The 20,013-nt window shown below is 43.2% G+C and overlaps 1 protein-coding gene across 3 annotated transcripts in view; it reads right to left on the bottom strand.

Annotated features, from left to right (window-relative positions):
- NEURL1 (neuralized E3 ubiquitin protein ligase 1) overlaps positions 1-20,013 on the bottom strand; it is a 168,343-nt gene that overhangs the window by 46,136 nt on the left and 102,194 nt on the right. For all 3 annotated transcript variants that reach the window (XM_064464073.1, XM_064464075.1, XM_064464074.1), the window contains exon 3: positions 15,533-15,854. In XM_064464073.1, the coding sequence (XP_064320143.1) occupies positions 15,533-15,854 (322 nt within the window). The remainder of the gene's footprint in view (positions 1-15,532; positions 15,855-20,013) is intronic.

Genomic DNA, 20,013 nt, shown 5'->3' with positions numbered 1-20,013 from the left:
CGGAGAAAGAGCCCGGGGCCCCCAAGCCAGCGAAAGCGCCTCAACACTGCCCAGTCCCAGCACGCCCAGGGCATGCAGGATTCAGCATTTGGATCATCTCACAGCAGGCTGGCAGGGACCCAACGGCATGAACATCATCCTGTCTGCAAGATGATGGGGCTGGCTCGCAATGCACTTTTACCCTTGGCGTGGGGGTGGGAGGGGGGGATGCATGTTCAGGGACATTCTTCACTTGTCACCCCCAGGCTTAGGCTGTTTCTTTCTCTGCAATCACCTAAAGGTGAGGAGGAGTTGAAAAACATTACACTGACAGTGCTGTCGGACCTGCGGATACAGGGCCTTCCGCTCCACGCCAAGCAAACCCTCTGGAATGGTTTGGACGTGATAGGTAAACAGTGTCGTTCTTGCTCAGCGGGGAGACATTTGTATTTAGATGTTATAGATAAGTGGTGCATATTTGAGACATCTGAAAGTTATTATTCCAGGCAGTTTCTAAACAGACAATCGCAGTTGCATAGCCCCTTAACTCCAAGCTGACAGGCAGGATAATGATTTAAATTATTGTTAAACATAGGCTCTGTTTTAAGTGGATGGAATTCAACATCATGATAGGTTTGGGGGAATAGGGGTGTATTGCAAAACACATGTCGAGTTGCTGGAGCTCTGATCCATGGGAGCTTCTCCGCCAACACCAAGCATCACTATTCACACTATGAAAATGGCAGCCGTAGAGATCCTCAAAAAGGCAACATCACTCATCTATCTTCTAGGTCATTACCACTCCATCTAATTGCAACAACTTTGATTAAGAGAAATGCCTTTTTGAAAGCAAAACAAAAGAAGATTTCACAGACTTAAAACTGAGCTCAGCAGTGAATAATAATTATTTTTTATAATGCTTTTGAATTACAAGTGATTTATGCTTCCTTGAATTCAATAAGGTTACGTTTATTATGCTATCACTGTTTTTAACAAAGAGTATACCGATTCGTTCTTCATTATAAGCCACTTGAAGCGCAGCTATTAGGTTGTATTAAACCAGAGTACTACATTTGTCTCATCTGTGAGTTTGTTTTCCAACATTTTAATGTAGGGCTGGTACCCCTGCACTCAGCTCCCCCAGGCCCCCTCTGCCCTGCAGCCACACTCAGCAGATACTGCCATCAGGAAAGGCTTTTGTCCCTACCCTTAGTTGCTTTCTGACATGCCAAAGGTTAAGTAAGACGGAACACACTGGCTCCACATTGCAGCCTTTAAGCAGGCAAAGCTCCAGCAAAAACAAACCTGTCTCTCATGTGGAAAGGAGAAAGGGGAGGAAGAATTAATTTCTTGCTTATTCAGCATCTGATTGTCTCTATGTGTCACAAGCGAGCTCCCAGGCAATATCTCCAGCCTACAGCATCCTCATTTCCCAAATGGGCAATTCTCAATAATGCAGGCAAGAGGTTCATCTCTGCTCATAGCATGAAGATGCAATTGGGCCTAAAAAATGGCAATTGTACCTTGTCACTTAAGGGAAATTACATGGCTGATTAATATTGGATGAACCTCACAGAAAGGCCACCCATTCTGCTCAGCATACCAGCATCTTATCCTAATTATCCTCACCAATAATACCCAGAATTGTTTGGAAGTTTCAGGATAAATTGAGTTCAGTCACCTAAACTTTAATAACAGTTGTGTCTAGCAGGAGCATCGCAGCAGAGCCTTTGGCATATGCAACACAATATAAAATTCAGTCATGACACAGTAACTCATGTCTCTGCCAGAAACACACTCACAAGGCACAGAAGTCAAACAAAGGTAAGGCACTTCTGTTGGACCGGTAGCTTGGCTTGCACGCTTTAGCACGAGTTGTCCAATAACCCAGAGGAGTTGAAACCACAGTCCCCTGTCAGGAAGAAAAGCAGTATCTCCACCTGCAGAAAGCAGACACTTGGGTAATTTGTCCCACGAATATGAGAAATCTGAGCCTGAATTGGGAGCTCCTTTACCACTAAAATTAAGGATGGCTTTTTGTCCCTAAGCACTAGTTATTAATCCGATGTACTCATACCAGTGTGTAAAGGCTTTCTTCTGCAGGCAGTGCTTGACTGCTTTTCCTGCACAATTAAATCCTAATAAATATTCTTCCCTTATAAAAATATTGGACCAATCTCTGTCTGAGCATTTTCTTTCTCTTTTAATGTGAGAAAAAGTATTCCTAGAACTTGGTAGGAAGCAAACAAGGAATCAAAAAACCAAGTGGTTATTAAAGCTACTAGTGCCCAATTTGATGAACCCCAGAGAACCACAAAAGGAAACTGCAGCAATCAATAGAAAACAGGGAAATGGTTCCTTAGTCCTCAAGCTGGGCATTGAATTTGTGCAGTGACAAACCCCCTGGGGCAGGCTTAGGGACCTCGCCTGCCTCCTGTGACCTGCAAGAAGCAACACTTGCTCCTTCCTGCAGCCCTTTCAGCTGCTGCTCAGCCGACAGCACATCCTTTAGAATAAGGAGAGGTACAATGGTGAGTGGAAGCAGGATTTCCTGCTGTGTTTGGTTCCAGAGCCAGAGGCTCTCTGTAAGGAAAGGGAAGCCTCCTCATGCCTCCAAGACCCTCGTAGCCACAGCAGAGCTCAATGCAAAAGAACAGACTGACGGCACTCCACTCTTTCGATGGGAAGCCAATGTAGTCCTGAACTCCAGACATAAAATTTGAGAGACAAATATGTATTGGAGATAATAAATGAATGGTAAGGGTCCCAAAGAGAGTATTTCTCACTTATTTTTCATTCTGGTCTACTTTTAGTAACTCCAGATGAGCTACTCATTTAACCAATTGAACTCAAAAGGATTCAGAACCTGAAATCTGAAACATTTCAGGACAGTCCATTTTGGCAGAAGATCTCAGCACAATACAGCCAGTTTGAAAACCCATTGTTACTAAATTCTCATGTCCTGGCACAAGCTAATAAAGCAACTGTGTTCCCTCTCCACCTGTGACCAAAGACTTCTTAGTCTGCAGAGAAATAAATCCTGCTAGTTTCTGTTGTCACCCTCATGCTGTAGAGCCAGCATGGACCTGATAATGGGAAACCACAACACTAAAACCGGTCTGGGATATTCTTTGGTGTCACCTTCTTTTCCACCTGTAGCATCGAATGACAGAACAACAGACAGGTCTCTAAACAAAATCACTGCAGCCTTGACTGCAGTGAGGAAAAGCTTCACTGCAGTGAGGAAAAGGATATTAAATATGGAGACAGGGTTGCAATCAGCCTTTCTGAGGAAATAATAACCTGGGAAATTCTGACTCATGCTGATTTGTGATCAAGGACTGTGACTGAGATACCAAAAAAAGGAATTGAATCAGATTTTCATGGCTGTGTCAGAATGAATTAATTCTCATCATATAACTAGAAAAGATTTAACATCACAGAAGCATTTTTAGAATGACAGCAGGATACGGAGGCTGTGGTAAAGAAGAAAACAGGATTATTGGGCTGGAGAGACTGACAGTGAGGAAAGATAAAAAAGAACTAAATATACCGTAAAATAATAGCTTGGTCAAATAGGCCGATAGGAACATCTTGAGGAGGGGACAGCAGTTGTGAGCATCTGGGGCTGCTGGCTGCAAATACATCCCGGATGATGCTTATGCCAGAATAACCAACAGTGAAACATCTCCAGAAATGATGGTGAAGTTGCCTTTAGGTCTACCCAGAAGAGTTGGAGAAGATGCTATCATTTACTGCTGGTTTTCACCCTTTTGCTAAAGCCAGGAAGAGATGGCTGCAGGACTTGTCCCATGGCTGCTTTTACCCCTGTGCCCCCCTGAGAGAGGGGCTAAGAATTATTTTTTCTCACTTTTGTGCTTGCCAGCAAAACACTTAAAATAAATGTCAGCTGAGCTTACGCTGAATCTAGCTAAACTGAAGTCAGGCTATTTCCCAGGCTCCAATTGTCAATGATTGTTATTAGCAGAAGACTTCTATAATAAATTAACTATATGATGAAAAGAGACATTGCAAAGTTGCAAAAAGAGGAATAGGTGTTATCAAGAGCAGAACAAAAAGCCACCAGTCTAATTTGGGATGTAAGAAACACATTTACTCAGATATTCCCCATGCGTCATGTTTCTCCTGTGTCTTCATGATCACTTTGATAGAGACAGTGCCAGTAGTACGTATCTGACCTGATAAAAGAGCTCACTTATCTTCAGGGAACATGCCAGGCAACCACAGTGGCCCATGCAAAACAGTTCAAACATACCTAACCCCCTGTGCTTCCCAGATAAAGGAGGGGAAAAAGAGAAAAAGAAACCAAAGCCTTTGATTTATGAGAATTATCAACACAAAGTCAAAATAAGCCAGTGATTTACAAGTGTAAATTGAACCTCGTACGAGTGAAGAAACAAGGCAAGAAAGGAATGGTCACTGCATTGTTCTTGCCTTCCCCATCAATATAACCTGATCTCTCTTTGCTGAACCTGCCCCTCTTCCATCACATTCAGACAGCAGTGCACCTTGTTTCCATGCTTTCATCCTCCTGCTCCCCTCATGCTTCTAGACCCCTTCTTACACCTTCCTGCACTGAAACTAGCCACGTTTTCCAAGAAAAGCAAACATTGCTGGGAGGCAACCGCTCTACCTCCCCTCCAACTTCAGCACTGTGTTCCAGCCTCCCCTGCTCACGTCATCTCCTCCTCCTTCCCATCCTCCTCCTCCATCTCCTCAAAGAGTCTTTACTTCTCAGGCCAGAAAAACCATTAAGCACAGAGCCTGATCCCTGCATAACCATTGATTACTGATTAACCACAGACCACTGGTTTTGACCTAGCAAGCCCTGCACAGAGCCCAGTAACAAGCAGATGGTGAAGAAAAAGATCCAGCAAAGCACTTAAGCACATGGCTATCTTTAGGAATGTGAATTAACAGACTTACTCAAGCATATACCTGATTTCTGGCTCACCAAATACAACCACATATGTGCAAGAGGCGGGTAAGTAGTTAACCACCCTGCTGAATTCAGGCCCTTCAGCCTATGCAGTTTTCTTTTCTGAGCAACTGAGAATGAGTAATCTGTCCAGTTGGAAACTACACACCTTTAAAAATGGTATTTTACTTCCCACTTGAATTTCTCCTCCATCAGCTTTCATCCATTAGCATGCCAATATAAAGCACCCTCTGCCTCACTGTGACACTGTTACTTAGACTCTGGAGCTTATCTGGGTTTTATGGAGCAGTAGTGTTTTTAGGTCTCACATCTGAAACTGAAGCACTAGAAATAATCACACAAATGGTCATAATAGTGATTATGGCCTAGACCAAATTATTTATGTATTTCTCTTAAGTGATTGAGCCAATTAGGCTAAATTGAAATTGCTAGTCTCTGCAGCTCCACAATGAAATTCTCCATCAGTTCAGTTTTCTTTCTGTTTCTAGCACTACCTTCAGCATGAAGCCAACTTCCTTCCACCTGGCCGAGCAGCATTACAGTCGAGACCTGCAGACTCCACAATGTTAGGAATGAAGCAACAAAAAGTGTTTTGACAAATATGGGCAACATCAAGGCTCATCTCAGATATGTGTATACTCCAGTGTATGGATTCATTGAATCAGATCCAGCTAGAACCAGTCAGGCCTAGAAAGACAGGTAGAAACCAACAGGACTGGTGTTTTTGTAAAAAAGATGCTTTCACACAAGCCATGCTGGGATAACAGAGAGGTCTACTGGTGCCTGTGAAAGGCTCACAAGGGTGATGGCTGCTGCCTACAGACACCAAAAAAAGCAAAGAAAATCAACTAGGGAAACACCAGGGCAGATTGAGGAGGAAATGCAAATGTCTATGGAAATATATTGATCAAATTGTCATCAGTCTTCTGGTTCAACTAAACACTTACACAGCTCTGAGGTGCTGGGGTCCTCCGGTCTTGGGCATGCAGAGAAAGAGGAAACAGTATGCATTAAAGATTTTGGAGGCTTCAGATCTTTCCATGCAAATGGTGTAGTATTTATTGGCATGGTACCAGAATGGAATAGGATTATTGGATTCTAAAGGCTTTTTCCCTGGAGTGGTCTTTATCCTCTTAAAAGAAGATCGAGCAATTAATTTTTATTTTTTTCCTGAAGAGAACTAATCATCTGTGAAGTGTCACACCAGTGGCCAGATGCATCGCAAGAGATTTTCATCTTAAACACACCCGCGATAGCCAGTGACACAAAATTTGATTCAATGGCCAGCAATCTGATTTATCAATCTTTTAACCCTAGCTACAGCCTAAAAATTTACCAATCCCAACTAAGTTTAATTTCAAAATCCAATAGGACCAGATGGAATGGAAATTTCTTTTAAAATATTTCTGTGAAGCTCTTTAACATTAAAATGATGCTGATGCATGAGAATCAAAACCTATAAGTGACTGGACATACTGTTCTAGCCTATATACACGGAAATGCTTTTCATAAATTTCATAAAGTTCTGCCAACAGCATTCTGCTATGACTCCCATGACAATAGGAAGAAGCAGTTACCTAGTGCATGTCAGTACAAGGCATGATATTTTCACCAAATGCCATAACATACGAGAAACATGTCATACTGTCAGAAGAACATATTATTTAATTGTGATTAAAAGAGCATGATAGAAGAATGCAAGACCCAGGTTTCCCTGAATGTCTGAGCCAAAGAGAGGAGCCCAGCATCTCACTGAACACAGCACCTTGCAGGATCAGCTGCATCATAAGCAGAGGTGATGTAGCCTCTGCATCGAAATCAGGAGTTGTTTCAATGCAGGGAGTGTATCTTGGAGAACAGAAGTAGTAACTCAGGATGACTAAGGATGAAAGGCAGTAAAAAATAACACCTGCACTTGCAGACATTTTTTCCAAGGAACACCTAGAGAAGCTGGTCGTTGTTAGAGAGAGAACACTGGATTCAATGGACCTTCAGTGACCTAGAATGCATGTCCTAAGCTAAGGCCAGGACTAGGAACAAGACTGCAGCAAGCTGAGGACAGAAGAGCAGTAAAAGACCAAGGGCTCACTCAGCCCCAGACTCTGCCTCCAGCATGGGCAAAGCAGATTTGCATGAAAGGGTGCACACCCACACGGGGCAGCACAGGGATCCCTCCTCCACGCATACTCCCATTCTCCCCAACCCCTGTCGCAGAGCACCGGTCACACCTTTGCATTTGCCTGCCCCGGAAGCACCACTGAAAATTTTAATTTTAAGAAATTCTTTCATTTGACTCAATACATCCTCTGTCTATACAACCCCAAAGTTGCACTGTACTGTTCGTACAGACACACAGTCATATGCATTCCATTTTGTACACGTCAGATAAGGGTCACATACAGCTGGAGAGCAGAGAGGTTGTTTCTGCCCATGAAATCCAAACTAATTAATTTCTTTGGCATAAATGAACAAATAGGTCATTCTAGCCCACGTATTGGCATCATGATTCAGCGTGAAACTTTGTGTCTAAGGCCAGTTACTGGTAGCAAGTATCAGGCACACTTTTACTCATCACACATGGACAATAACTCTCTGATGCAAGAACGCACCATAATTTAGCGACAGTTATACTGATAGCACGGTTTGGTGAGAATTCAATGCTGTGGCAGGAAGCACTGCATACTTGACTGGGCTGGGCATTGCTGCATCAGTCCGTCAGTGCTGGAAGAGTAGCTTTTAGTGAGTGCAGACCTGAGCTGCTAATGAAAGATCTTCTGTGTCTGTACAAGCAGATGACACCACTTGCATTTTTGCTATCTTTCAGCCACTTGTGAGCAGTTACACCCACACAGACCTCGAGAGGCTCATTTCTCCTGACAAGGGTACCTGGAAGGAGACGTCCTGGCTTGGATCAGCACAGGTTCCCCTCAGTCAAAATGCTTTATTTCCTTTGGGACAGGCCATGCAAGGTCTGGAGGAGCTTCTGCTGCTCAGTATTTGACCAAAGAGAAGTGATGGATGAGCAAAAAGCAGGGGCTAGATTCTGCTCACAGTGTAAAACCAGACTGACTCCACAAGAGGCCGTAAGTTTAGGACTGTAAAACTGGGAGTAGAGTAGGGCTATCGGTAAGGATTTCCAGACTGAATCCAACAACAACAGTTCTGTTTATACAGCTTGGAAAAACAAACAGAAGCTTTGGAGTACAAAGGAATCTCATTTTTAGCTCTGGTGTTGATACGGATGGAAAAGCCAATTTAATTTTATTAAAGGTGTCAAACTTTTTAAATAACTCAGACACCTACAGGGACAGCAAAACCATATCCTCTGCATGGTAAATTGCATATTCAGCAGCTGTGATACCAATTAGACACTGAAATGACAAAGTGCTATCTCATGCCAGCAGACACATACTGGACAGAGCCAGTGTTTAGTTTTATCATATAAGCAATGTCTAGCTGTCATCTGTCATACAGGCTTAGGGAAAGGGCCTCCACAGCTGGAACAGCTGGAATTGCAAGATTAGCAAAAATTGTTACACTTTCACCAGATCATCTACTCAGTTTACATCCAAAACTTACCTCCAGCTCCAACTGTCTTACACCAGAGTAAATGCACTCTGTTTATGTCAAGCTATAGCTTTGTGAATGAAGAGGAATTAGCTTCCAGCATTATAGCCCAAGGTTTGTACAGTTTAAACTATTTTGGCAATTACTTCGAAGACAGGTATTAAGAAAGCTGCAAAGATTAAGTCCCTGTACCAACATATTCTCTCCGCCTTTCTTTTATAAGGCACTTATTACAGAATTATAGTAGGAACCACGCTAGACAAATGAAGGAAAATACAATTATATATGGCATTAAGTATCAGATAAAAGAACGTATTTTTTTAAAAAAAGCAACATAGATACCTTATCTCCTAATGGTTTAAAAAAAAGTGCCAAAACCTTTGTTAACAAAGGAACTCTCTGAAATGTTTCTCAGAAGAATATACTGTTCCATTAGTGGTGCGTTGTTACTCTCTAAGGCCCTGCCTATACAAGAGACTTCTGTAACCAACTATAGCTATATAATAAATTCAGCATATATTCAATTATTGCAGTAGTTTATACCTTTAGTAGAAGCAAAAGATGGTGAAAGCCCTTTTAATTGGAATCACTGTTTCCAGACTACAGGTTCCACAATCATGCTAAAAAATAACAACGCTTAGCAAAGGCAAGATAAACTTCTTAGTGTAAAGCAGCAATATTTACCTCCTTAAAGCAACAAACCAACTATCAGAACAGATATTTAATTGAAGGCATAATTTTTTTTAACACAGGAGCCTATCTTTGCAGTGTCAGCACCTGAACTACAGCATACGCATACCCATAATGTAAACACCACATACAATTGTCAGAGTTTTCATATTTCCTTGGGCTTTTATGGGAAACATGGAAAATATTGTTGCATAGCCCTTCTTGCATGTGTTAGGAACAATATTTCAGCTTACCAGAACTAAAGGAACTTTATAAAGCACAGAATTTATTTTTTCCACTGGTTATTCTGTCTTATTAGAGTCTTCATTTTTCTCAGTCTGGGCAACAACAGCCAGACTAATCTCTCTTAAGTTTATTCCTACCCAGGTTCACTTGCAGGCTCTCCCGATGCTGATGCAGATAAAATTTTGGATTATGTACATATCCCCAATAGCACATTACGTGCCAGATTTTGTCCTTTCTGTTCACGTGCAGTAATGCTTTAGCTCCATAAGCAGGCCTGCTAAGGCAAAGGTGGCTTAGGTGAAAGCAACAGGTACACTGTACTACGCTATGCTGATAAAATATACGAAACGCACACAGCATGTGTGCAGTTGCATAATTCAACACCTCGCCAAGACCCGTTGAAGTCTGAAATGCTGATTCCTCAGAGACTTTTTCCTTGGCATCTGGCTGTTCTGACTTACTGGGCATTTGCCATTCAACTGCAGAGCCCGAAACCCCCAGCGCTGCCAGCGCAGGCAGCGGGAGGGCAGGGCAGGGCCAGGGAGAGGCTGCCTTCCCGCCTGGGTCAGGCGGGGCCGGGGACAGATGCCAGCCAAGCTCATGGGCACAAGTTCTCCCCGTTTACAGTCAAATGCAAAGAGAAGGGAAAAAAGCCACTGTGTTCACAAGGCAAAAATGAGCTCTGGCTTGCTCAAAAAGTGCCTTATCATCATAAGCAAGACAGAGCTGGAGGACAGGCAGACCTTCAGGTACAGGGAGCTGCCTTTGGGCTGTGGGCTAACTTTCAGGTACTTATTGCATCTGGAAAAATATGTCCCTTCAGAGGTGCTAAGGCAAAGCTGGGATTAAATAAAATGGCAAGAGATGAGTTATTTATTAAAGTGTTTTCACATTTTTAGCCATGTTAAAGAGCTTCCTGCAGCTGCCATAGAGACAACAGCTACAGAGAATAAAACTTTACGAGCAACTTAAATTCTCTCTCCCCTTCGGAGATGGGGAAAAACAATGACAACTGACTGTTTGCAGGTCGTGTATATCTTGCCTTCATTAAGTAGGACTCTGTTTAAACACATATTATTCTTTTCCATCAGACAGTCACAGACTTCCATGGAGAGGGTAAATAGTTTATAGCTTCCACTTTCAACAATACACTATAAAAATACACTGCAGTCATATTTGATTATCCAATTTTGTTTAGTGTGAAGCACACTCAGCAGATCAGTCTGCTTATTTGCATGTGCCAGAATAGCAACAGAAATGGATTCCTGTGGGCAATGGAAAATAAATTTTGCACTTGGGAAATACAATAGTAATAACAACATGGTAAAATTGCAGATGCATGTGATAAATTAGATTTGTCATCAGCCTTATACCACTCACACCTGAAATTTGCCCATAAATCCACCTCATTTGCGGCTTATTTAATGTTTCTTCTAAAGGTGCCCTGGAACTAGAGATTCAATTTACCTAAGGATTGACAGGGGTAAAGAAAGCAAACCACATTTCCTTCCTTCCCTACAAAATGTGCAACCTCCTTGTCAAATATACACTAGCTTGAATTATGATAAATATATACACACACATATTTATACTGAAGTATATATTTATACTGTTTCTACCTCAGGTAAATTTAACACATGTACGTTGAATACATGTGCATTTAAAATTTTCCCAGTTTGCAAGGTCTTACTAGTTTTTCACATATTTTATCTTTTCAAGAGGTGGCGAAGCTTTGCTTTCAACAGGTGCCTCTCAGTGTGCCAATATAAATACAATTATCCTCAGTTTTCCAAGTCTGTGCTGGTAAAAGACTAAGACTACTTTGAAATACTACATGAATTCAAATAGAGATGAATGGGAGAAGAGCGTCAGTGGAGTAATAAACAATAAAGGGGTTTGGTTGCTGACCATACTAGTAACAAATGGGACTATGGAAAATGAACAGATCATTCCTCACGTTACCCCACTGGGAATACAGGGCAGGGATGCTATGCTGAAATCATTACTTATTTGCAGTCCTATTTTTCCATACTTTTAGAGCATATCTGTCACACTTTGAAAGAAAAGACACTAGATGCTTGGACTAGACGATCTTCATAGGTTCTTTCCAGTCTCAACCATTCTGTGATGCTGTGCTACAATATCACTGCCCCAAAAATAGGGCAATTTTCAAAAAGGCACCATACAGCAGGTAAACCTGGAATTCCCCACCAAAAGTTACAGGAAAATGCTGAAGACGTGCATTACGCTTTAACTTACACATCACTAAGGAAGGCTGCCACCCTTGCTCTCCAGTGACGAGTCCATAGGAAGTGTACATGAACGTTTCTTAGTCTATGCCAGGCTCACTAGCCGAGTGCTTGAAAGAAGCAGCCTAATATGAGACAACACCATTTGGTTCCCATGAGCTGCCGTCCTTCGTCCAGGGCTCTGAAGACCCCAGGATTTAAACAGCTGGTCCTTCCCTTTTCTTTTTTGATGCTTTATCATAGCAGCAAGGCAGCAGATTGCTTATATTCCATTTTTCTCGGACTCTTTTTAAAGTGTGAATGAGCATGTGTGTATGTTGAAGTGATAACATAAGGCTAAGCCACATTTCTAGTAAATATTACTTTAAATTATCCTGGAATGTAAAAGTGCACTTGTGCAAAACTAGCTGCCCAAAAAGGGAAGCAGAGCTGTAAACCATTCTGCCTTCAAGTTGAGCGTGTCAGCAGGACAGTCACTGTATAAGGGCATGTTTACAGGTCACTTAAGCCTGCATCCATGCTAAAACTCATGCCCTAAAACACAGAACATGCATGCACTCGATTGTAACATCTCCTACACTACCCTTTGTATTGTGTCAGACAGCAGCTGAGACCTCGTGGTCAGAGGAGCACCAGATTCTAGGGTGAATTTAAGCCTTCTTAGGTCTGTAACATGGGTAGAGGCAAGGAGAGCAAAGAGTGACCTCCCACCCGTGACCAAGCACGCGAGAACTGCAAACCGTATCACTGAAGACACCTTCAGGATGGATTTAAGCCAGTCTCTCATTTTGACTCACTCCAACAGTGATGGCCAAGACAGGAGGTCACGAACTGACTTTGGACCACCTCAGCAGAGATGCAGTGGACCATCCAAGCCATTTTTACCTGTTTCAGGACAAAATCGAGTGGGCAAAGAAGGTGCTTAAAGGGTTCTGCTTCTGAATGCACAGCAAGAGCAGTCAGACCCAGCAACACCTGTAACAGCCACATAAACCTGTGCATTGCCAGCAGTAATGACATGTGTGCAATTATCAGTAAGGCTGATGCTATGGGTAAAGCCATAAGCAAAAGGAAATTAAAAATTAAGGTACAAACCAGCTGTTTCTCTTTCATCCACAGGCACAATTTAGTGATGCCAGAGTGTTGTGCAATGCCTGCGATGCTGATAGAGAGGGAGGAAGGACTGAGCTGGGCAACAAGGCTGATAGCTTCCCTGAATCAGATGACACTGCTGTATAAACTCTGTCAAATCATTTAACTCTTCTAGGCTTTGGGCCCCCTTTTGTTCAAGTCTGTCTTTGTTAAATCTGTAAGACAGGAACAGTGTCGCTAGACTTGGTCATTGCCCTGATTTACTGGGTCCCTAATTTTGGCTGGAACTGCTACTGTAATGCAGATAAGTGAAACAAAAATGTTAAGTTTTGGAAGTTGTGACTTTTGGGGACGTAAATGCATGCTGTGCATTCCCCTGTAGAGCTGGGATCTTGCAGTGACACAAGATTTACTGCTGCACATCTTTCCTTTGGGCAATTCTGATTTTGGAATTGAAGTTACATTATTGGGAGTGGGGAGGGAATAATTCTGCAATTGACAGAAAGACAGCCACCGGAAATGCTAAAGCTTTTGGTCAGATTCTTGGGTGAAATACACATAAAAGCAAATGGAGGCAGTACAGAGGTGCAGTATGATCCTGCAACCATACAGTCATTGGGAAAATAGTGAGGCTCAAGAACAAGGAACATGTTTGGGTCTGGGGGAAGGAATAAATCACTGAACTAGAATCTGAAATGCTAGGCTCTTCTGTTCAACATACCACTCCAGCATCCCCAGCCTCCATCAGATGCCCTGCATGCCATACCAGGCTGAATTCAACCATATGTTTGTAGCTAAGCTATGAAATTCATTTGTCAAGTCCCAGGAGTTTTTGGCAGGTTGTTCTGTACTATATGTGTGGTCTGCCACACTAAAACAGACACGCAGAGCATTGTAGTGGGTATGCCTATAGGATCCAGAGGCAACACAGCCGACGATTTCCCTGTTCTGAATTTTAGTGCTGTGCAATAATGAATGGCGATAGAGAGGACTCAAGTTGAAGATGTTTCGGTGCGGTTGCTAGGCTTACAGCCTGCTGAAGGCTGCTGGAATGAGCTATAAATAAGTATCTGAGCTCCACGCCAACTGTGTAAACTCAGAAGCTGCCTGCTTCATTCAGGGACTTTATACCTACCAGAAAGTCCAGCGCCTGTTAGACTAGAGGCAAGCCAGTGGCTGGCAAGAGTCACATTTTCCTTGTGAAAGGGGATGTGGAAGATCCTAGGACAAAGCAGGGGTGGATGATGGATAGGAAATTATTTCTTGGGTGTTTTGAAAGTAAACACGTAATCCAGAGTTATGGGCCCTCATTAATCAGGCGGAAGAGTCCTGAGGTGCCAAACCTCGCAAGAACACAAGGAGGACTTGGAGTCATTTGTAAGTTCTTCCTAACTGAACCCTTGGCATGACATTTGCCCAAATTCTAGATCCCAATTCAAATATCACCACCTTGGCCTATGAACAGTTGCCTAGTGGCTCCAATTCAAGCTGATTCACAACAAAAGATAAATCTTCCTGCTACTTAAAGAAAGCAAAAAGCTGCCGAGAAATTCTTTCATTCCTCTGCCTTGTGCAATCTTGGGATGGTAGTTTTTGCAGCAAGGAGAGGTCAGACCCATTTCTTCATCTTCTGAACACACATCCCTCTTCCCTGTCCTGTAGGTTGCTATGGCAGTCCTGCCACTATATTTTTTTTACTACAGCAAGCAGTGCAGAAAGGAGTCAGAACTGTCAGAGGAGGCTTCATTAAAGTTTTTGATATATAGCATGAAGATGTCATTTAAACAAAGATTATCAGGCTGCACGACAGGAAGAAGCCAGGATCTCTCTCAGCCTAGCAAGATCATATCATTAGAAGGAACTGCAGCTCATGAAGATCAGCAGGTACCATCTAACCTTTTCCATGGTGGAAAAAAGACCCATGAAACTACTGTTACAGCGAGAAGTGCTGTGATTTGCCCCCCAGTGACAAAGCAAAGCCAACTCTAAGGCTGAATGCTGACACCTGTGGTCCCCCAGCAGCCTAGCTGCCTCTTAAGTTGGGAACTTTGAGACTTTTTTCAGTTCTTCTAAGATGTACAAATTCACATAGCCCAACCTTGACAGCCTGCACATTTGGGGCTAGATCGAATCCTCATGAATGCCAAACTATCTCCATTTCAGCTGACAATGGATGGCAGAAAACACAGGCACTTACACTCCTCATCCTCCAACCCCAACTGTATATCCAACCTTCAGGTTCCAGAGGACCAATCAAACTCCCCTGTGAAAGCGACATCCTGGAAAACCTAGCTGCAGCTGCTCCCATGTAATTTGGAAGACACCCATTCAAATCTACCCACTAAACCAGCCAGAAAATCATGACAGTGCCATCCAGGAAGGATTTATCCATAATACGTAAAATGCATTTCCCCACTTCAGCATGGGGAAAGCAGCAGATGAGATAACAAGAAAGTTTTACAAGGTATATGCCACACTCCAGATTATGCTCTGAAACAGCAACACCTCTGAGCAGAAATCCACTTATTTACAGATGGCTTCTAGTGCTATACTGTACTGGTTTCTTCTCACCTCCCACTTATGTTATATTCACATGTTAAGTTTCGAATACCCACTAATCCAGGCTGAGGTTGAGAGATGCTCTGGGGAGGAACAATGGCTGTTTCCCTCCACCAGTGCCAGCACAGCAAGAGGGACAGGCAGTGCCAGGCTAGCCCTTCGCTGGGGACGGCTCAGCATCATCTCTGCACATTTAGACACATCTACTCACCTAAGAGCTGTACTCCACGGGTGAGTCCGTAGACATCAATCAAAGCCCAGAGGGGCTCTGCTGTCCTCACCCCACTGAAGAAGAGCATCGCAGCAGAGTCGTTCACCCGATAGAAAACCCGTCCCTTCTTGTCCACCCAGAAGGCTATGATGTTTCCCTCGTTCGCAAACTCTTCTGGCAGAGCCTTGGCCCAAAAACCGCTTTGGGAAACCAAGTCGGGGCACGCATACTTCGGCAGAGTGTCAGGGTTAATCCTCGATGGATCCTTGGAAGTAAACCCGAGTCGAAGAGCCCCACTCCAGCAACACTGCTTTTTAGTGATCTGCAAAGATAATAGCAGCAATAACAGCATTTGGCACTTGAACATCTACTTACACACTACAGGCTCCAAGCCGCTGAGCACCGATGGCCACCGTGCAGATGAGCCCACTAGGGTTAGGAAACATATTATCCACCAGACACTGCTGTAGCTTTTCCAGCTGCAAGCAGCAACACTGCACACTTGGATACAATACACATATTAATTAAAAAAAATAAAATTTAATTTATGCGGAGAGGTGAAATGTAATTACAGCTGCATGACGACTCAGTTCTATTTCTAGGGCAATTTCTTTTGACCTAGGAATCATCTTTTTGCAAAATGTGCCCAAAATGGCCATAAGAGCTTTTATCTCAGCAACTGCAGCAGCAGAGCTCTTCCCCTGCAGTGCTCAGATGATGGAGTCTCTCGTGACCTGAGGGAAAAGCACTGGTTCCAGAATCCCAGTCACCACCATAGGGTTTTCTGGTTTCCCAGCCAAGTAAAAGACAGTCTTACCCCTATTTATCTTGTCAGACTGGATGAAATCACAGCCTTGTAGCAAATAACTTGCATGTAGGAAAGCACAATTTAAAGTATTTAACTACATTAAATAGACAACTAGGAGGCAATGATCGATGTTGTCTGATGATTGAGGAAAACTATTTACTTCAGCCGTGAGTGGTGTTTTTCAAGATATGTTATGCACATCTACACCCCAGCTGTCATTATGCCATTACTCAGTGTGTCTGGGGTCAGGAATGTCTGCTATACTTTTTGGGATGGTGCATGTGTCATATCCACCCTTCTGCACCTGAGAGATAGCAGGACAAAGGATCACAGATGCCTCCAGGGTCATCAGCTGCTTCTCACACGGACTGAGCCCTGGACTGAAAGGGATCTATCAGGAGCAGGCAACTGGTCCCAAACACATGCAGTACATCAAAACACCACCCAGTTACCAGGTCTCTTTCTTCCCATGGAAGCAGGGAGCCTTCCAGGGTTAGTATGGTCTCCAGATGGCAATGACACCCTTGGAGAATTTCTTCTTTCATTTTGTTGTTTGAGTATGAACCTGCTGGGAATTTTTCCTCTCAAAGGGGTTCAGCCTGTCAGCACCCAGACTATAGGTCTTTCATTTCAAAGATGCTGGATCCAACCTTGATGTGGGGCCAGGAGAGTTCCTGCATGCTAGTTGACACATAATTGGTGTTTCTGTTCATGCACTGAACCTGCAGCAAACATGAGAGTACTTGAGATAGCCCTCTTCCATCAAAGCCTTGGAAGTCTCAAGCGGTTTCACTCTTGGCAGCAGGACAGGAGCAGAAACATGGGTAGGTACCACCTACCAGATGTCACACAAAACTTGCTACCTTATTGTAATTTCTTGCTCTGCCAAAGTGCTAATGGCTTGGATGAGTGGCAAAGCCGGAGACTGAACTGTCCAGGACTACAGGACTTTGTCCTCAAAAGCCTGGCAGCAGCCCCTTGTGTCCCAGCTTGGAAGCACAGGATTTTCACCAAGGGATTCTCCATGACATTTTCTTTGGACTTCTGAATTCTCTTCTAATCACACTTGTAAACACTGTGGTTTTCTTTCACATGTTTCTCTGCAAGGCAAATCTGGAACACGTATGTGCCCTTGGGGGCACAACAATTTCACAACAAAGACATTGTTCAAAGCCTAGAGACTTCTGGTTTGTAATTAAAGCAGCAGATAAAATAACTCAGGGCTTCAGAAAAAAGTTATCAACTGCTCTTTATCCCTATTCAGTCTAGCCAAGCATCTAAACTGTTTACATGAAACACTTGAGCGCTAACCTCAGCCCCAGGAACTATGCGAAGCTCCTGCTTCTGGGGTGGCACTAAAAAGTACTGAAGCAGATTTGCTGTTTCATATGCCTGGCCAGGTTGGGATAGGATTACGCATGTCCCCCGTGGGAGGGGATGGATGGGGCATACACGTGACAAAACGGGGAATATATGCACACTCCAAGACGAAGCCTGGATTATTTATTGCAGCAAATTTACTGCAAGCCCTAAAAGCTTTTGGGTCTGAGATAAATATGGCCTCATTGTTATTTGTACAATTTAGTCTTTCACAGTCTCTTGCCAATGCTTCACAGCAGTCACAGGCCGTACAAAGTATTCATATGATAATCGAGGCTGCACATGTTCCATGTATTAATCAGCACCTATAAACAGTTCTCAATACAGTCTGACCACAGGCGAACTAATATCCAAATTAAAATCTAGTATAAAGCCTGCCAAGAATTAGACACAGCTGGACAAAGGGTACAGAGTTTTGCTAAAAAAGGCAATGATTAATGATGGACCAAAATCTCTCTTTAGCAGCCAATGCTAGCAGAAAAGCTTGGGAGGACCACCGGTTACCAGAAGGGGAGGAAAAGACACAATCTACATCCAAACTGCTAAGCCATGGCTGCACCCACAGATTCAGGCTCCAGCTCTTTACTGCCTTGTGCCACCTTTGTCAACCTCACCCTGCTCCCTGGCAGTGCCCTGAATTAGATGGAAGAAAACATACTGGGACATATATATCAGAGGCAAAGAAAGAGGAAATCTGGCTACTTGATGGCATTCCCAAAGCTGCAGACAAATCTCAGAATAAAACCCAAGATACAATACCTAATAAAGAGAATGAAATTTCCTGACTTATTTTCTATAGTTTTCCAAAGGGAGTTTAAACTTTATAGAACCTTAATGGTTGGGTTCATGGTTAGTCTTTAGCTGGTAAGAAGGTTTAAGATGCCATTTTCCACAGGCACACACAATAACAAGGCAGTTGCAGGATAGACTTCTAAGAAAAGCAAAGATATTTTCACATTTTCATCCATCCCTAGAGTATAAGTTCTGCTGAAGCCTGTTGATTACTCCCACGAGACCTTCCCACTGGACTCAGCAGGAACTCTGCTCATAAATCCCTTGTTCAGATTTGCATGTGTATTCTTCACGTATGTTATGCAAGCTAAAATCCTAAAATATACAGTGATAAATAAGCGTGAATTTCCAGAGATAGCTACATTGTTCAGAATGAGGAAGAAATAACCCAGAACCTTTGCATAAACCACTAAATCCACACAAATGTTTCATGGTGTTTTCAAAAATGAAATGCTGCTTTCATCTCCTCCCAAATCATTTTTTTGCAGTTTGTCTAAACTGCTGGCCAACATGGAAAAAAAATCCATGCCAAAAGGCAACATGAGTGAGTCCTGCTGGGTTTCTAGCCTGAATGGAAGCTGTTAAGATCTCCACAGGAAACATAACAAACCTGTAGGAGGGATTGTCTACCTATGGGGCGGAGCCTGAAATCACTGAAATACCTCTATATTTTCAAAAGAAGGCATCTTCCTCATTTCTTGCTCCTTTGCTGCCTGTAAGGGAAGAGGCAGGGAAGGCTGATACACTGCTGTAGGTCCCAGCACTCTGGGACCTCTAGCAATGGGCAACAGAAGGATCGTTCAGACTCAGTAGCCACATGCAGATAAATCTCCTGGAAAAACCTTTGTGCGTAAATGAAGGATTTGCAGGCAGATCTTTCATGTGTGCCATGAACTAAAGTTGCCAAAGAAGATGACCTTCTTTGTGCCAAAGAAAGGCATGAAATCAGCTAAGAACTGAAAAATGCAGTCCCACAAACTAGAGAGAGATTGGAAAATATCTGTGGATTAAGTTTAAAGGTCCCCAAGATCCTCCGGGGTGCTGAGAGCCTAAGAAGTGCTTTGGTTCCTAAGGGCACTGATGCATTTCTTCATTGGGAAGCAGCTTTTGGTGCACATGCCATCTTAGACTGAACTTCCCACACCAGCTGCAGCACAAGGGGTGCCAACTCCATCCTCCTGACTACAACAGACACAAAGGAAGTGAAATCAGCCTCCACCAGCAAGAAAAATGTGATGCCTGCAATGTTCTCTCCTTTGACCTTAATGCTATCAGGCGACTGATTCAACAAAGCAGTCAGCAGACTGCCAGAAAGACCCTTTTCTTAGATGGCAACTGTGACTGCACTGACTGCTACTTTCATCCATTCAGCCAAACCCTTTTATCTTCCTTACCGAGCACACAAGCAAGTACCTTGACTTCCAGGTCCTTTTCACCTTTTACCTCTTGGCTGTGGAGAGGCTGACTCCCACCTCCATGAGACCAGCCCTCACTGCTGCCT

The sequence above is a fragment of the Phalacrocorax carbo genome, chromosome 12, assembly GCF_963921805.1.
Source record: "Phalacrocorax carbo chromosome 12, bPhaCar2.1, whole genome shotgun sequence".
Classification (NCBI taxonomy): Eukaryota; Metazoa; Chordata; class Aves; order Suliformes; family Phalacrocoracidae; genus Phalacrocorax; species Phalacrocorax carbo.
The sequence above is the reverse complement of the archived record's forward strand: the minus strand, read 5'-3'. Positions and strand labels throughout refer to the sequence as shown.